The following is a 19,814-nucleotide window of genomic DNA, read 5'->3' as shown; positions in this document are numbered from 1 at the left end:
TTACTTGGATGACATGGCAGGTCAAGGAAGTAGATTTTTTTTCCAAGATTGGAATGATGAAACAACTTGGGTTTTAGTGACCAGGATATTCACAGGGAAATTGATAGGGAAGAAAAGTGGATATTGCTGAATTATTTGCAAAAAGGAAAAAAAAAATACAGAAAAATTCTATCTTTGGTCTCTGGCAAGAAACATTTCTTAATTCTAAGACTCATATAAACACTACATTCCTACTAATTTGCTGCAAGGCATATTAAGCAAGACTAATAAAATAGAAGTAGTGCACAATATACCATGGTCACACTACTTTTTGTCAAATAATGGCTGTGCTGAGTAATCAAGTTTATAGTATTTTGTTCATCCAATATTAGGTTGTGAAACTATTCCTTAGCTTTGCCTTTTCAACATTAACAAGTGTTCTTATTTTTTATATTGTTAAGACACTAAAAAACAATGGTGATATTTAGAGTGGAAAAGTTTGGTGAATGGCATTCTACATACTATGTGACAAATGTGCTTGACATTCACAAATTACATTAAATTCACATTTACATTTCCAAAATATAAATAATGCTTATTATGTGGCTCACTATGGAATATGCCATAATTTACCAATTCCTTCCACATATATTTTGCATTCTGTTGTCATTCCATTAGCATATTTTTAAACTTTCATAAGCCAGAGTGACCATGTTTATTTTTTATAAAGTGTTTTCTGTAATCTTTGTATAAAATTTCTATCATAATTAGAACATGACTTCCCTTATGGTAAAACATTTTGTCCAAATTCATTAAATCAATGAGACTTCTTCTGAAAATGAATGCCTCCACATACAATAAAATAGGATACCTTGCTTAAGGCTTTCCCACAATTATCAGATTTTAATTCCTATAGGCATTCTTTCTGGCATGAATTTTCTGATGTCTACTGAGATTTGGCTTCTGGTAGAAAGCTTTCCCACATTCACTGCATCCATAGGGTTTTTCTCCTGTATGAGTTCTCCAATGCTTATTGAGGCATGATTTTTGGCTGAAGGATTTTCCACATTCTCTACAACGATATGGTCTTTCTCCTGTGTGTATTTTTCGATGTACATTAAGGTATGACTTCTCACCAAATGACTTCCCACATTCACTGCACACAAAGGGTCTTTCTCCAGTATGTGTTCTTTGATGTTCTCTGCGGTGTGACTTCTGAGTGAAGGCTTTCCCACAAAAAAAACATTCAAAGGGTCTTACCCCAGTGTGAATTCGCTGGTGTTTAATAAGGGTTGACTTATGGGAAAAGGCTTTCCCACAGTCAGTGCATCCATATGGCTTCTCCCCAGTGTGACTTCTCTGATGCCTAATGAATTCAGACTTGTAGCAGAAGGCTTTCCCACACTCACTACAGACATGGGGTTTCTCTGTAGGTGGAACTCTTTTTCGCTTGTACACAAGAGAATTGGTTACTGCTGGTTTATACATAAGTGCTGGGTTGTGGCTGAAAGCTCTTTCACAATGACTGCATTCCCAGAGTTTTTCTCCATTAGGTTTTCTATCATGGTTTGTATGCTGTAACAATTTCCCACATCCACAGCACTCCTCTTTTCTGGAATAGTTTCTCTTAAAACCAATGAAGTCTAAATTATGGTTCACACTTTTTCCATAGGCGTCCCAGTTATTGGGGTCTTGAACTAAAGGAAAAAGATTAGTGCTCAGAGGTGATATTTTCCCAAACTTACTGTCTTCATGGCTTCTTTCCTTGGGCAATGTTTTCTTGGTGATGAATGCCCCTTGTTTCAAAATCATGTCTTGCTGTCTTTTCCTCTGGACATTAACTTGACAAATGTTTTCTGGAGAAAATACAGCAAACCTTTATTCTGTTATTATGATCTGGAATAAAATTACTTGAAAAATGCCCTAAACATTTAAACAATACACAGCATATGAACAGGCACAGCATGAACCATAACTAAATGCGGAGAAGGGTGCTGTATGAGAAGATTCACAACTGGCACAAATGAAATGGAACATGTCATAGAGTATACAAAGTAATAATTTTGAGTAAGATGGAATATTATAGACCAGTGGTTGGCAGACATGTTCTTAAAGGGCCAGAGAGTAAATATCTTCGGCTTTGTGGGCCATATGGTCTCAGTCAAAATTATTCAACTTTCCCTCTGTATTTGGGGAACACAGATAGTATGTAAAGGTTAGGGCATGGCTGTGTTCCGGTAAGATTTTCTTCACAAAATTAGGTGGCCAAACTATAGGGTGTAGTTTGTTAATCTTGTTACTGAGGAAAGGAGTTTAAGTGTCATATGGCAGCTTGCTATTCAATGTGTGGCTCTTAAAAGAGGGAAAAGAAAGGCAGCTGATGCCCAGGTGACAATGTTTCAGGAAGGCTGATGAGCAGTTTAATGAGGCAAAATACACCCCAGAGGGCGCTATTGTGTTGGTGTGGCAATTAAAAGTATTGGTTCTGAAATGTGACCACGAGTTCAAATCTCTGTTCGGTCCCTTACTTTGCTGTATGTTCTCAGATAAGTTTCCTAACTTTTCTGTGATTGCTTATTGCTTTATTTGTAAATAGAGTAAGAAAGGTTGGATACCTCACAGACATTGTAAGGGTTGAATGAGATGATATATGTAAAAGGCTGAGAACAGATCTGGCATACAGTGAGCACACACTGAGTGTTGGCCAGTAATTCTAATGCTGTTAACTGCTACTACTGCAACCAAGGTGGATGAAAGGTGGATGGTGGTCATTTCAGAGACATAATTTTGGAGATAAGCATGAAAATACCTTGAGTGTTATTTTCATAATGTAATATTTAATTCAATTATGTGATGACAACACCAAGTGTAAGTGGCATAAAGAGATGTGGGAACAGACAGCACTGACTCTTCTTACTAAGTTCATGACTCTATAGAAGTTCAGAGGCATCCTTAAGAGTAGGTTACCAACACCTGGGGTACCATGCATATTGTTGTGGTATTTTACAAAGCTGAGAGGAAAGGAGCACTTACGCTGAATGTTATAAGGAAGTGGTTAAGACGGGCCAAACTCAGTCATCTCCTTTACCACCCAGCTGTCTTTGGTTACCTTAAATTCAATACTTCCTCTTCTGCAACTTAAGGAAACTGAAGGACTAGGGGATAATTTAAAGGATTAGGGAAAGGATGGGAAGTGAGAGTGTGGGTATGGCAGGCAGGTCTGAGGCATTTTACCTGGAAACTGGGGAAAGGGAATAGGAAGGCACCAGCAGGAGCGGGGGAATGACCGAAGTTTATTTGTGAGAAAGGCTGAATGTGATGGAGACGGGATTGTGGAGAAAGGGAGATGGAGCAAGAGCACAGGAAGAGGTGAGATTTAAAGAAGGAAGGAACACCTGGATAAGGGAGGTGGGGTGCCTGGAGGTTGAAGGGACGACAAGAAGGCTAAAGCTCTCAGAGAAATGTCTCCAGTGGCTTGCAAAGATCTAAGGCTTTTGAAAGCTGGACCGTGAACAAAATCCCAAAGCTGCCAGCCTCCTATAGTACTTCTTGCTGGATTTATCATACTTACTTTGACAGTGGCAGCCTGAGCACGCTGCCTCACAAATCCATGGTGCTTCTTCCTGCTCCAGCTTGAGGATCACATATGGTTTAGTGCCTTCATAACCTGTTCCAGGGAAATGATCCAGGCCTTGGGCTGAGCTCCTTGGTCTTCAGGGCCACTCAGGCAGCATTAAAGGCTGCACAACAGACATTGGACTTGGGAGAAGACTGTACACATACCTTGTCCAGAACCCAAAAGGAATTAGCAACCCAGGACCACTGAAAACTCAAGCCAAACTCACGGAGGCAGCACAGTACAAGGGCTAGAGATACGGACTGTGCAGCCAGACTGCTGGGATTCAAATCCTAGCCTGGCTCTATTATGTACTAGGTGAATAACACTGGACAAGTTACTTCATCTATCTGCCTCTGTTTCCAAATCTGTAAAATAGTGCTACAAATAGTACCTATCCCATGGGGCTCTTATGAGGATTAAGTAAGTTAATATTTTAAAAATGGCTGAAATAATGTCTGGCACATAGAAAGTACTTGGTACTTCAGAGGCTCTAGGTACTTCAGTTACTTTTAATAAAAGGAAAGGTGGTTAATCAAGCATAATCTATGTTTATGGCAGAGTTCTTCTTACCTACTGAAACAAGGTTGCTATAGGTCTCCAGCATCACATCCCGGTACAGTGCCCTCTGAGCAGGATTCAGCCTGTGCCACTCCTCTTGAGTGAAGCCCACTACCACGTCTTTGAATGACACAGGTCTCTGCTGAAGATGAAATGGCATTGAGTCATGTGGGAAAAATGTACCCAGGGGTAGATGGAATGGAATTTTCATGTTCCTAGGCCAGAGATTCTCATGATCATTTACCTACCTAGGATACCTTTTACATTTCTGGCTTTGCGCTATATATAGTAGGAAAAGTAACGATCCCACTGGATCCCACTGCCACATACACTTTAAGTCAGCATATATTGACTGAAGACCTGCTGTGTATAACCCAGTGCTGGTTGTTGGAAACACAATCATGGATGGTTCCTGACCTCAAGGATCTGATAGCCCAGCAATATGTAAGGCCATCAGGGTGAAAGTTTAAGAGCTACGATGGCAAGACATCTAGGTTAGAGCATGTAGAAAAGTGTGAATGGTCCATTAAATGCTTCAAGGGCTAGTAAGGCTTCAGAGCTAGGGGATATATGTTGCTGAGACTCCTCTACAGAAAGATGGAGAAACTACAATCCTTGCAGAGGGAGCAGCATGGACACCGGCATGGGGATGGAACAGTGATTTTAAGGGCTACCAGGCACTCAGTAGCAGGAGGAGCATAGAGGGGACTGTGAGTGATGAGATAAGGGACTTTAAGACAATGGAACTATCAAGGAATAGGTGTATATAGAAAGCACATGGTACCACTGTATATGGAAGGCATGATGTACCACTGCACATCAAGTGGTACAGCAGTAACTCTAAGCAGACTGGAAAGTTAAGGATATATATTGAATTCCTAAAGTAACCACTAAAGTCATAGTGCAAAGAGGTATACTGAAGTAAAGGAATTTCAAAAAATATTTAATCTACACAAACACATACATAACAGAAAAGAAATAAAGGAACAAAAGCGGATGGGACAAACAGACAAATAAATACTAAAAGGACAGATACAAATCCAACCACACCAATAGTTATATTAAATGACACTAAATTATAATACAAATTAATATATGACTGAACACTCCAAAAGGCAGAGATTGTTAGTCTGGATAAAAAAGCTGCCTGAAGAGGTACAGAACTCACAGATAATTTGAAAGTGAATGAATAGAAATGTGGTGGGGGACCTTGAGGGAAGTGAAAAGAAAGACCATAATAATGCAGGTGGAAGATGATGTCACAAGTAGCACAGTAAGACACAGTGAGACAGACAAAAGAAGAGTACAGAACCTGCACCTTAACTGGTTGTGGGGAATGAGTGAAAAGGGGTAAGGGTAACAGCAATGTGTCTCAAAGCCAACTAGGTGATGATGGTGGTAAATCAGAAGTGAAAAAAAACAGCAGAAGCAGAGAGGATGTGTTATTAGACGTGTCTGGGGACACATGGGTGGAGACGCTTAGCAGGCAGTGGGATGGACATAGGAGTCTTGTAGCAGAAGCTAGATCAGGAAGGGAACTAAAGCTCTGTAAGCCATCAGCAGAGAAGTGGTAGCTAAGGTTGTCAGTGAGGGATCTCTCTGCAGGGAGACAGGATGAGAAAAGTGCCCAGGCCAGAGCCCCAAGGGACACTAAAGAGTTCAGCTGGAGACCCAAAGAAGGACCCACAGATACTAACCTAAAGAGGTCACCTGTGATATTATGATATATTAAAAAAATATATATTTGGTTTTCCTTCATGGTTCCTGGAACAGAGCTTCTTAAACCCTTGTAACTTCCTTAGTAATAGGGGTAAAGGAGTATCTTATGTTATTCATAACAGGCCCCAGTCAAGGATACATGAGTTTGTGCTAATGACACAGAGGATGGGGGCTGGTTGCCAGAGGAACTAGCCATGTGATTAGAGGGTTGGAACTTTCAGTCCCCTTTTCCACCCCCTACTTCTAGGTGGGGGTGGGGGTGAGTGGGCAGTACTAGAGACTGAGCTGATACCCAATCCATGATTTAAGCAATGATGGAAATCCCATGAAAACTCTGGGGGACTTCTAGGTTGGTGAACACATCTGGGAACCCCAAACTCCGCAGACAGAAGTTCATATGCTCAGGACCATTCTGTACCTTGTCATCTGGCTTTTCATTTGCACCCATTATAAAAAACCTGTAATAGTAACTAAAGTGTTTCCCAGAGTTCTGTGAGTCATAGCAAATTATCAAAACTAAGGAAGGGGTCATGGGAACCCCCGATTTACAGCTAGTTGGTCAGAAGTTCAGGTGACAACCTGGGATGCAATTAGCATCGGGGGGTGGGAGCAGTCTTGTGAGACTGAGACCCTAACTTGTAGGGTCTGTGCTAACACCGAGTTGAATTAAATCATAGGAAACCTAGTTGGTGTCCACAGAGAATTGGAGAACTGTTTGGTGTAAGAAAAAGTAATCCTCTATTGCTGTGAGTAGAGGAAACTACCTATGATATATCTTCAAGTGACTGTAAAGAATGAACTTTGCCCAAAGAGAGGTCTGATCATTGCACTCAGCTCCTGGGAGTTAAATCTCTAAGTCCCTGGAATGTTCTGCTTGATTAAGACTGTCTTTGTTTACCTGGAGGCTCTGGACCACATGAGACAGTCTAACAATGTGATTTCTAGATGGAGCTTTGGGTCACAGACATCAGCTCAACCTCAGGAGGTGGCTGTACATCTCGCTGAAAAATGTGGGGTCCTACAGTCGCAACTGAGCAGTGGCCCAAGCAGATGAGCTGGAAGGCAGGACCAAAACCAGGGTGAAGCCATGGATGCTGGCACATGAGACCCTAAGATTCATACAAAGGCCATGTACACAGCAGGTAACAACCAGATAGCCTCTGATGCCAGAATGACATACCATGATAGAGGGAGAGTAGCAATCAGGCTTTTATCAGAGCACGGAGCCTGGCTCAGTTGACAGCTCTGGGTCAATATTTCCCAAACAGAGCTAATTGGAATGGGAATGAGATGGGATGGGATGGAATACAACAGAACAAAATAGATGTAATTTGGCACCCAAAAGGCCACGTCATTTTCACCAAACACAGGAAGTAACCTTAAGGTGTAAAATTAGCATGACTTAGTGACTGAGTGTGAGAGGGGGAAGGTGGGGAGAAGTCAAGGATAATCTTAGGGTCCTGGTTTGCCTGGTGGGATGGTACCATATCCTGAGGTGGGAAACTGGGGCACAAAGAGGTTCAGAGACTTGTGCAAGGTCATGCAGATGGTAAGGACTGGGATTCAAATTCAGCAGTCTGGTTCCAAAGTCTGTGCTCTTACCCAGTATACAGTGCTGCCTTCCACACAGAAGGGGGCAAAAGATGCAATCTAATTTAGCAGAACAATCAAAAAGCATCTTCTGATTTCAGTCTCAGCAACATCACCTGGGATCTTGGCCAGAAAAGTTTTAGTAAGGCGGGAAGAAAGGATGCTGGACTCAAGAAAGAATAAGAAACACGGGGCTCCTAGGGGGCTCAGTCAATTGACTCTTGATTTTGGCTAAGGTCACGATCCCAGGGTCATGGGATTGAGCCCCAGGTTGGGCTCCATGCTCAGTGTGGAGCCTGCTTAGGATTCTCTCTCTCCCTGACCCTCTCCCCCTCTCACACACACTCTCTCTAAAAAATACAAATTAATTAAAAAAAAAAACAAGAAAGAATAAGAAAAGCATATGGAAACACCAAGAGAAGAAAATCACTACAGGAGATGAAGGAGGCCAGAGGAGAAAGGAAAGGACTTTGTGGTTTGGAAGTGGTGATAGTTTTTAGGGTTGGAGATACTGACAGTGGTTGTAGGGACAGGGGAAAGATCTGGGAAAGGGGAAAGGATGAGTCTCCAGAAAGAGATATCCCTGCTGGAGGGAGGCCTCCAAAGAGGTGGAAATGCAGGAACTCTAGGGCTGAGTGGGTCTTGTCAGGACACAGGGCCCTTCACTGTCTAGAGATGGTGAGGAAGGGTAGGGGGAGCTGGGAACACTTCACACTGAGACTTGCAGGGGAATAAGATGTTCAACTGTTTGCTGCCAAACTAGTAAAGACGGTTAAGGGAATGAATTTAAACAATGGAGAGCTCATCTGTTCCCCAGTCTAGATCAAGGCTATAAATACCTTGGATCAAAACCAGGACTTCCATTAACACCAGGAGGAACCTTCCTGCCTGCCCCCTCTGAAAAGAAATATTATTTGTATTTTCAATTTCTCTAACTGAAATTTAGCATTTTATTCCATTACATATATGGGCTGCAAAGCACAGAGGAGTTAAAACTTCCTGCAACCCTGGGGCACCTGGGTGGCTCAATTGGTAGAGCACCTGATTCTCGATTTTGGCTCAGGTCATGATCCCATGGTGCGTAGGCTAGAGTTGCACATCTGGTTCTGTGCTGACAGCGTGTAGCCTCTTTGGGATTCCCTCTCTGTCCCTCCCCCACGTGTGCATAAGTACATGCTCTCTCAAAAAATAAATTTTAAAAACTTAAAAAGGCTGTGGTCCTAGGTACTAATATGTACAATCTCTAGCATTTTAACTGGGGGAAAAAAAGGGGGGTAGAGAAGTATGTGTAAGTGTCTTGCCACTGAATCTACATGTAGAGAGAAAAACTGGTTTTCCAGCCGAATCCTCCTGAAGGACCAAGTATTTCTCTCAAGTGCTAGGAGAAGACTGGCTGCTGCAGACTTAAGACCTTTTGCAACTGCATTTGGTCAAAGGGAGGTACCCCACCCAAGCTTAAGCCCCTCCCCCCCATGGGCAGACAACCAATGACTGGTTGGTTTCAGAATATAAAGGCCTCTTTGCCTCCATTCAGGACAATGTGGAGGCCATCCCAGTTTCAAAGCATCTTGTAAGATCAGCTGGTGTTCTGTTTAACTCCCTCTGCCTGATCCTGCTTCCTTCACTCCTTACAGGTGTTCCATGAGTCTCCCTACTAAACCTCATGTGTGCAAACCTCCATCTCTAAGTCTGTTTTCTAAGAACCCAACCTGTGACAGTATATATGCTTGAAATGCACATATTTTTTCTACAACAGTTTCCCAAGAAGGGAAACTAGGTTACTTAAATGTCACACTTACCTGGTACTCAATCATTTTCTGCTGTTCTTGGAAAAAGATTTGAATCCTGTGAAGATAGAGACTGGCGGAGGGGAGCGGGGGGAAGGAGGAGAAAGAAAAGAACAGAGCTGTGAGGGACCAGGCCCATCCTGGAAATTGCAAAGTCCCTATGTAAACCCTGTACAAAAACCTATGCTTTAAATCACTGTGGTAGAAGAAAAAATATGGGGCTATTCGATTCGGAATGTGAGTACATAAAACAGATCCCCCCCACCCCGAAGTAAAAGCTACTATCAAGTAAGAACTTAAAATTTATTTAAGAACAAATCCTTAAAACTTAAATAACTGGCCCCATGTGAGATGGAGCCACATTCATGCTCTGAACAGGATCACCTCTGCAGAAGGACAATACGTTTTCTCTTAAAGGCAAAATGCTTGGGTTTTACCTCTTATTTACTTTTAAAGTTGCATTTGTTCACCTACTAGTGTTTATGAAATCCTGTATTTGAGATGCTTTTTCTATAACAATGTTACTATTTTTTTGAAGTATATACTGAAAAAAGGCTTTTGTAACTTATTACAAAGAACTCAAAGCAAAATAAAATAACTGTGTAACATTAGTAAAACTAATAGTTACTTAAACTATGGCAGAAATGATTACTAAAGGCTAAACCTTGTTATTTATCCAGAATATTATTAAGTGTTGTCGTTAAAAAATAATTTTCAACAAATGAGAACAAACAACTGTTACTTTTTAAAAAATTTATTTATTTTGATAGAGAGAAAGAGTGTAAGCAGGGAAAGGGCAGAGAGAGGGAGAGACAGAATCCCAAGCAGGCTCCGCGATGTCAGTGCAAAGCCCAACGTGAGGCCTGAACTCACAGACTGTGAGATCACGACCTGAACGGAGATCAAGAGTCAGACGCTTTACCGACTGAGCCATCCAGGCGCCCCAACAACTGTTACTTTTAATTAAGATGTTTAAGTAAAGAGAGAACTATGGGGGTTAAATTATAAAAGAAAAAGGGTAAGTCATAATTTAAGAGTGTAAATATTTTATGGTGTACTTGAATGCTTAATGTTAAAATTATCAATGGGATAACTCCTGATTTTAAAAATGGTATCTTTTGTGGCTGTTCTCAAAGTAACTTGGGGTGGTGTCATCCTAACTAGAAAAATCTGCTAGTACCCAGATTCTGATCTCCAAAAAGGAACCAGAGCTCCTTGGAAAATGGCTGAGTCCACATCTGGAGCACAGAACACAACATGCACCTCTGTAATCTTGAGTGCCAGAAAGCAAAGACACTTCTTCAGTGATGAGTCCTGGCAAAGGGGCAGAGGAGCCAGACTCAAAGGTTCTAACGACGTGAGGAGGAGTGCTAAGGGCAAACTGGCCATATCCACTAAAAGCTTCCAATTAGTTTAGTGATTAGCAGAAGACACTAGTTTCAAGGGGAAAAAATTCTTTCAAAATGAATACATTCTCCTGGCTTTGTTTTACACAAGTATCTTCTCACTAATCTGTTGACAAATCATCTTTCGAAAAAGGAAAATAATTTTAAAGTGCTGGAAATATTCTCTGTCATAATCTGGGTCATAAGTACATGACGGTACACATGGAAAAATTCTTAACATAGAGTGCTAAATGAGTTAATGATTTACTTTTCTCTTAGTGGACAATAAATATCCACTCTCTCTTAATTGTACCAAAATGCTTTGAAATATTGTACAGGTCAGACAGTACAAGTCATACAGCACAGTTAGTGTGAAAGAGGCATTTAGCTATCAGATCAGTAATAGAAGGACTGGGCAGTGAGCTTATTATGCTTTTTGAAATATTTTTTTCTTTACTGAGGTATCATTTACATATAATAAATGATTCCATTTTAATTGTATAGTTCAGTGAGTTTTGACAAATATATTCACCCACATAACCACCACATTATCAGGATATGGAACATTTCCAGGAACATCCTGTTCACAAGCTAGAATAATGAATTTGTCTTAATGATGCTAAGATTAACTACTTAGATTCCTATCTCTTCTATAGAATAAAAAAGGTGATTTCCTTGGATGTTAAATAAAATATATATCTACTAAAAGCTTCCAATTAGTTTAGTGATTAGCAGAAGACACTAGTCTTTGCTTACATAATACATTAAACAAGTTATACCAGTAAGTCAAAAAAGTAGTCTTAAGAAAGTGTAAGATCTATTGTTTGAATTTCATTTATATGAAGGTCAGAAACTGGCATCCCTAACCTATGTGACAGTTTTGACTAGGCACTGCTTGGGAGGGGTGGGGGAAACCTTTGGGGTGCTGGAAATGTTCCCTGTTATGATCTGGGTTAGGGGTACATGAGTGTGCACATATGGAACGATTCATTAAGCTACATGCTGTTCTCTATGCACATTACATCTCAAGTTAAAAAAAAAAAAACACAAGCTCTTATTTTAAAAATATACGTGTAGAAAAACTTTTGGTATGAAATACAATAAAATGTTATTTGTGTTTCGATTTGGTCTGCAGGATGTTTCTTATTCTAATCTGTAAGTGAAATACACACAGATACGTACTTCATTATTTACATACTAATGTTCCACTGTTTTTTTCATCATGATGGAAGCCACAGGAGGGCTTTGAAAGTGGGAGGAGGTTCCCTGAGAGAACTAACTGTCCACTAGGGACCAAGCTGGAAGGAAAGGAGTAGGCCCAGCAAGCTGGGGCAGTTAATCCAGAATTGGAGAACTACTGGATCCTCTAAAAGAATACACTCTCTCCCTCCCCCTTCTCGATTGAGCTACTCAGCTTTGGCCTGGTCTCCACAGCTGCAAAGTTCCAGCTGAGTGGTGGTGTGGCAAACGTGTTGGCGAATGGGTATCTGGAGGCCTGTGCTCTGTGGCCTGGGAAAGTCACTTCCTTCACCTTTAAATGAGATGGCAGCATCAGTGGATAACAAAAACCATTGGCAAAAGCTTGGTGAAAAACAGGGTGTTTCTATAGTATCTAAATATCCGCCCCCAAGATATTTATTAATTATAAAATGAGGGGGCGCCTGGCTGGCTCAGTCAGTTAAGTATCTGGCTCTTGATTTCGGCTCAGGTCATTGATCTCATGGTGCGTGAGTTTGATATTTCATGCTTTTAGCACGGAGCCTGCTTTGATTCTCTCTCTCTCCCTGGCCCTGTCTCTCTCTGCCTTTCCCTGGGTCATGCTCTCTTTCTCTCAAAATAAAAATAAAATGAACTTAAAACAATAGCAAGTTTGCCTTGGAGAAACCTGGCAGATATCACCTTAACTTTGTGACATTAACAAGTGATGAGACATAATATCATGCGCCCCCTGATATGAGGCACTGTGACGGGCACAACATCGCTTCTGTGATATTCTGCCCAAAATGCATACTTGAATCTAATCATGAAGAAACAGACGAAATCATATTGAGTGACACTAATGCAAAATCGCTGACCAATGCTCCTCAAAAATGTTGACACTTCATGAAAGACAAAGACTGAGGGACTGATCCCAATTAAAGGAGACCGAAGGGATGTGTCGACTAAAGGTAGCATGTGATCCTGAACTGGATTCCGGAATGAAAAAAGAAATGCTGCCATGAAATGACATTATTGGTTCACATCTGAATATGGACTGTGGGTTAGATAATGGTATTAAATCAGTGTTAACTGCCTGATTTTGAAAACTGCTGGTTTTATAAGAAAAAAGTTCTCATTCTTAGGAAATGCACACTGGGAGGACCATGTCTGTAACATACTCTTAAAAACTTGAGGAAAAAACATAAAAGTAATAAAGATTTATAATATTATATTTAGAGAGAGAGGATGAGATTGTAAACATTTATCTAGGTGAACTTAGATGAAGAATACATAAAAGCTGACAGTACTATTCCTGCAAATTTTCCAAATAAAGTTTTATTTAAAAGAAATCTATAGCTATAGTAGGTCTGCTGCCACCAGAACTCTGAGAACCCAGGAATTTTTCTGTCCCTTGTCAGGATGGAGTGAATGCCCCATATTCCCAGAGGCCAGGTAAGGTGGCAAAAATGACAAGGGAACAACCTAGAGTCCAGAAAGTACCAGTAAGAGTAAGGGAGTGGGTTGGCCACATCCCACACTACAAGATGCAGAATGCACCGTGTTGGACCGAGGTCTCCTTCCCTTGAGAGAACATACCTATCACACTTGGCCTTCCCTGCTTTTCCCTCCACTTCTGTTTCTCTGAATCTTGGACCCAACCCTTTCCCTACCATGAGCCATGGAGGGTCTCTGGAAGGAATGACACCAAGTTGAGTCTTGCTCAGCTTCTGGCTCAGGGATGATGCTATTTCCTGCTACTTAGGAGTCTTTGCTCTGGAAAGAGGTCTCGGACCCTAGGTTCCTCCTTCAGAAGAGATTCTTTTCCCAAGTTCCCCTCTCTGGATCCAGAGGGTCTTCTATCCGGCCTGCCAGTCCCTCACAGCTCCATCTCTCAAAGTAACTCACCCTCAGCTGTAGCCCCAGCCAGAGCCTTCTGTAGACTTGGCCAAGGTCCTGTGGAGCCCTGCTGTCAGCGAGGTGGTGGGACCCACAGGTGTACAGGGAACTCACGTTACCTGAAGATAAAAAGACCTCAAGGTAAGAGTCATCCAACAGTCCCTCCCCAATACTCTCTGAGGCTCAGTAGAAAGAAGCCTGCAGAGGACTATGCAGGAGACATAGCTTAGTAATGGCTTTGCTTTGGGTGTAGGGCAGAGGGAACTTATGGAAAGACTGAATTTTGGAATCATTCAGACAGAAGATTGAACCAAGCAATTCCTCTAACTGACTAGGGGGAGTCTAGGCCAAACAATTTACCTGCCTGGGGCTCAGTTTCTTTATCTGTGAAAACATGAATGATAAATAATAAAAATAATTTTTATTTTAATGTTTATGTTTGAAAGAGAGAGAACATGAGCAGAGGAGGGGCAGAGAGAGAGAGAGACAGACACAGAATCTGAAGCACGCTCCAGCTCTGAGATGCCAGCATAGAGCCGGACATAGGGCTTGAACTCATGTACTGTAAGAAGTCAAACGCTTAGCCAACTGAGCCAACCAGGTGCCCCCAAAACAATAATTTTTAAAAGCTCATCTGTAGAGGCTTTCTATAAGTTACCTCATTTAATACAAAATTCAGGTATGGCTGAAAGGGGGTGAATTATGACTAACACTTCTATCCCTCTTATCACTTAGGAAATTCCAAGGGTTTCAGAAGACCTCTACCAGAAATGGACAAAATATATATTTCTTCTTATAAATCATAGTATCACACAGACTAAAATAAGAAAGGCAGGAAACAGTAATTGGGTGCACATGGTGAAATTAAGGAGACTTTTTTTCTAACTTCTTTCAATAATAAGGTAGAATTATTTAGTAATTTTGCTTTTCATTAAAAAGCAGATTATTTTGGGGGCCACCTGGGTGGCTCAGTCAGTTAAGCATCTGACTTTGGCTCAGGTAACGATCTTGTGGTTTGCGGGTTCAAGCCCTGAGTTGGGCTCTGTGCTGACAGCTCAGAGCCTGGACCCTGCTTCCGATTCAGTGTCTCCTCCTCTCTCTGCCCCTCCCCCACTCATGCTCTGTCTCTCAAAAATAAACATAAAAAAAAAAAGAGAGAGAAACAGGGATGATAGGGCACGTAGGTGGCTCAGTCAATTAAGCGTTCGACTGTTGGTATCAACTCAGGTCATGATCTCATGGTTCATGGGTTCGAGCTCTGCATCGGGCTCTGTGCTGACGGCTCAGAGCCTGGTTGGGATTCTGTCTCCGTCTCTCCTCTGCCCCTTCCCTGCTTGCTCGCTCTTTCTCTCAAAAATAAATAAACATTATGGGGCGCCTGGGTGGCTTAGTCGGTTAAGCGTCCGACTTTCGCTTAGGTCATGATCTCGCGGTTCGTGGGTTCGAGCCCCGCATCGGGCTCTGTGCTGACTGCCAGTTCAGAGCCTGGAGCCTGTTTCAGTCTGTGACTCCCTCTCTCTCTGACCCTCCCCTGCTCACGCTGTCTGTCTCTCTCTCTCTCTCCTAGAAATAAATTTAAAAAATTTTAAAAAAAAATTTTTAAAAAGTAAATAAACATTAAAAAAAAAGAAATAGAGGATGGCAGGAGGTGATGTACAGGAATCTTTTGGAGTCTTTGAACTTTCATAGCTACTGATCTTTTAGTTTTCTTTCTCTTTGTATAGAAGTTTTGTACAGCCATATATTCCTAGAAAAACATTTTCTGCATCCTGGCTTTGAAATATATTAATGTAAAGTTTTACAAAAATACTTTTTAATAACATGGTTATTCTTTTTTTTTTTTTTTTGCATTCCTATTTGTTCACCCATTCATTTCCTCCTGATTTGATCAGGTTTGCTAATGGTTTATATTATTATTTTTTAAAAAATTAGATTTATTAGTTTCCCCTTTTTACTTTAACTCATTAATTCCCCCTTTTATAGCTATTGATTCCTTCTACTTCTCATATATATTTTCTAACTCTCTCAATTAAATGTTTAATTAAGACAGAAAATAAAGGGGCACCTGGGCGGCTCAGTTGGTTAGGCATCTGACTTCAGCTTGGGTCATGATCTCACAGTTCATGCGTTCAACCCCTTCATTGGGCTCTGCACTGACAGCTCAGAGCCAGGAGCCTGCTTCTGATTCTGTATCTCCCTCTCTTTCTCTGCTCCTCCCCCACTTGTGCTCTTTCACTCTCAAAAATAAATAAACATTTTTTAAAAAAGAGACAGAAAATAAAACCATAGAAAACTACCCACAGTTTGGTATAAATAATTGAAGACACTATTCCCTATTATATTAACTGACCTTTTCAATCTTGATTTTTAAAAAATACAGTAAGATTTACTGTTAGAGAAAAATGAAACCATTACTTAGATTTTATAACACATATGGATCATTTCATCAGGTTTTGGCAGTTCTACCGTATTTCTCACAATTCGTTTCTTTTCCTTCTCCAGCTCCCAACCCCTCATTGTGCGAGCGTCACGGAAATCTACCTGGCCCAGAGTGGGACCCTAGCAGTTTCCTGTCTATGTGAGTCCTTTTGTCACATGATCTGACAGCCCTTTCTCTGTAACTAGTCAATCTCCCAAGATGTTTTCTTTGTGATTAAGAAGGTCTGAGCTCAGGCTCATGGTCTAACTCAACATTTTAACCAGCTTTGCAAGTTTCCTATCTACAGCTCCTATTTTATCATATGTAACCAGGCCACACGATTATATTTTTACTGATAAATACATAGGGGAATAAGGAAAGCTTTAACTAATATATGTAGAAGAAACAGTACAATTAGAAAAATATCATATGACAACCATAATAGTAGGAGTTGATTCAGGCAAAAATCATTAATGGAGGGGCACCTGGGTGGCTCAGTCAGTTAAGTGTTGGACTCTCGATTTCCGCTCAGGCCATGATCTCACCGTCGTGGGACTGAGCCCCATGTTGGGCTCCAAGCTGGCTCTGGAGACCGCTTAAGGTTCTCTCTCCTTCTCCCTCTGTCCCTCCCCTACTCTCCCTCTCTCTCTCTCAAGGAAAAAAAAATATTAATGGATACTAACACTAGTGAATGAAAATTTGAGATTATTTAACATGGTCTCAAAATATCTCCCTCTAAGATACTAAGTGGAGGACCATAGTAGTCATACCTTAACCAAGTGATCAAAGTTAACATTACCAGCAATAGGACACACCAACATCATGCCTCTTGTGACACATGGCACATTGAGGACACAATATCACTTTGTGGTATTCCTGTCAAAACTATACATGATTCAGGGAGCCTGGGCAGCTCAGCTGGTTAAGTGGCCAACTTCAGCTCAGGTCATGATCTTGCAGTTTGTGAGTTCCAGCCCCATATTGGGCTCTGTGCTGATACCTCAGAGCCTGGAGCCTGCTTCAGATGTCTCCCCCTCTCTCTGCCCCTTCCCCACTTGTATTCTGTCTCTCTCTCAAAAACAAACATTAAGAAAAGATTTTTAAAATATACATGATTTTTTAAAAGTTTATTTATTTTGAAGAGAGCAGGGAAGGAGCAAAGAGAGAGGGGGGTAGAGAGAGAATCCCAAGCAGGCAGTGCAGAGCCTGATGCAGAGTTCAAACCCATGAACCATGAGATCATGCCCAGAGTCAAAGTCAAGAGTCAGATACTTAACTGACTGAGCCACTCAGATACCCCTACATGATTCTAATCATGAAGAAGAATCAGAAAAACTTAAAGAACATCTTATAAAAAACAATTGGCCTGTATTCCTCAAAATGTCAAGTTCAAAAGAAGCAAAAAGCAACTGAGAAAATATTTCAACTTTAACGTAGTCTAAAGAGACACGACAACTAAATGCAACATATAATCATGAATTTGAATCCTGAACCTGAAAAAAGAATTGCTATAAAGGACATTATTGGGACAAATGAAAAAAAATCTAAATAAGGTCAGTAGATTATACTACTACCACCATAATAATAATAATACTATTTCAATGTTAACTTGAGGTTTTCAATAATTATATTGTGGTCATATAAGGAAACACACATAGAGGTAAGGACCATCACGTCTGTAACTATCAAATGGTTCAGAACCCCCCCCCCAAATCTACATATATATACATGTAGCAAGAAAATGAAATTATTTGCACATATAGGAAAATGTTAACTATTGCAGAATCTGGATGAAGGGTGTAATAAGACTTCTGTACTATTCTTGAAACTTTTCTAAGTCTGAAGTTATTTCAAAACAAATCAAAACAAAAATCCCTTATCTTTGTGGAAAGGTAAGCCAAGATGGGGAGAGTCATGAGTCAAAGAAGAAGCTTAGCTGCTTTCCCTGATTAAGTCAGGTTGGATGGGAAGGACAGAGGCTTCTCCTCTGCCCAGAGTGAATCAACCAGGTCTAGGTTCCTTGAGAAAGACTCCTTGCAGAATATCCTATATTTGCTGAGCCTCAGGACAGGTAGCCCCTACAGAGACTCTTTCAAGCTACTTTATTCAGGTCTCTGCCGGCAAAGGTCAGTCTCCAAAGGCTAATAAGAGATTTTGACCAGGGGTCTCTGGACCCCTCCGAGTATCTACAGAGAAAAGCCGTCCTCAACTTGTTAACTCCATTAATAGGACCCTTATTCCACTTCTACTTCAGACCTACAGGGACCACTTCACTGTGCATATTTTGGGCTTCCAGAGAGACTTAACAGAAAACAGACCATCTCAAACGGCTAACCTAGGACTACAGATGAGAATTTTGTTCTGGTGTTGGTGTGGTTTCAGAGTTTTGGGGTTTAAAAATTTTTTTTAATGTTTTATTTATTTTTGAGAGAGAGAGAGAGACAGAATCCGAAGCAGGCTCCAGGCTCTAGCTGTCAGCACAGAGCCTGACACGGGGCTCGAACCCACAAACTGCGAGATCATGACCTGAGCTGAAGTAGGATGCTTAACTGACTAAGCCACCCAGGCGCCCCATGGCTTCAGAGTTTTGGACAAAACTGCCCCATGGTATGAATGTTTTGCCTTCAGATTATTTTCTAGGATTCTATCTAATTCAAGTTCAAAAATAGGTGAAAATAATCCATTATATTAGACCCAGAGGTGGCAGTGGGTACTGATTGATACAAAAGGCTTCAAGGTGCTAGAGATGATGTATACACCTTGATCTGGGTTGAATTTACATAATCTTCCTCAATGTAGAAATTCACTGAACTGAACCCTTAAGATAAGCATACTTCACTATATGTATGTTATCACTCAATTTTTTAAAAAGCCTATTTAATTATCTGGAAAAATGTGGTACAAATGAAATAATTTGGATTCAAACTTAAAAAACCTTTTGCACACATAGTTACATAGTGCCTCGTTCTTCCTACCACCCAGTATGAGTGTTCCCCCTGCTCTTTTTTTTAAGTAGGCTCCATGTCAATGCAGGGCCTGAACTCACCACACTGAGTAGGACCTGAACTGAAACCAAGAGTCGGACGCTTAACTGAGCCACCCAGGTGCCCCAAATGTTCTATTTAGAGTCCAAACAGACAAAATTAATCAGTGACATTAGAAGCTGGGAAAATGGTTTCCCGTTGGCAAGGTGTAACAGGGAAGGGGTATTATGGAGGCTCTCAGGGTGCTAGTAATTATAATTACCTCAGAGTGCTCCCTTTGTGGTAATTCACTGAGCTGAACATTTATGTATATTTCTGTATGTATCTTATACTTCAGTAAAACGTTTAAAAGAAGATGGGGCACCTGAGTGGCATCTGATTGAGCATCTGATTTCTGACTTTGAGTCAGGTCATAATCCCAGAGTCATGGGATCGAGCCCTAGGTCAGGCTCTGGGCTGATGGTTGAGCCTGTTTAAGATTCTCTCTCTCCCCACATCTCTCTCTCTTCCCCTTTGCGCCTCTCCCCTGCTCACGTGTGCACACTCTTTCTCTCTCTTTCAAATAAAGTAAGACAAAATAAAATAAAATAAATTTTTAAAAATTATTTGCTCCCCAACCTGGCACTAAATGCACTGTAGGTGTCGAAGGAAAATAGCACAAGAAAAAGAAAACACCCT

The 19,814-nt window shown here is 41.0% G+C and overlaps 1 protein-coding gene across 3 annotated transcripts in view; it reads right to left on the bottom strand.

Moving 5' to 3' along the window:
• Positions 1-399: 399 nt before the first annotated feature.
• ZNF793 (zinc finger protein 793) overlaps positions 400-19,814 on the bottom strand; it is a 33,935-nt gene continuing 14,520 nt past the window's right edge. For 2 of the 3 annotated variants that reach the window (XM_077773758.1, XM_077773760.1), the window contains exons 3-6: positions 9,265-9,325; positions 4,169-4,298; positions 3,551-3,646; positions 400-1,835 (exon numbers count right to left, since the gene is read on the bottom strand). In XM_077773758.1, the coding sequence (XP_077629884.1) occupies positions 883-1,835; positions 3,551-3,646; positions 4,169-4,298; positions 9,265-9,325 (1,240 nt within the window). In that variant the 3' untranslated portion in view covers positions 400-882. The remainder of the gene's footprint in view (positions 1,836-3,550; positions 3,647-4,168; positions 4,299-9,264; positions 9,326-19,814) is intronic. The other variant, XM_077773759.1, reaches the window with a different exon arrangement.

Source organism: Crocuta crocuta, unplaced genomic scaffold (assembly GCF_008692635.1).
Source record: "Crocuta crocuta isolate KB4526 unplaced genomic scaffold, BGI_CrCroc_1.0 scaffold267, whole genome shotgun sequence".
Taxonomy (NCBI): Eukaryota; Metazoa; Chordata; class Mammalia; order Carnivora; family Hyaenidae; genus Crocuta; species Crocuta crocuta.
The sequence above is the reverse complement of the archived record's forward strand: the minus strand, read 5'-3'. Positions and strand labels throughout refer to the sequence as shown.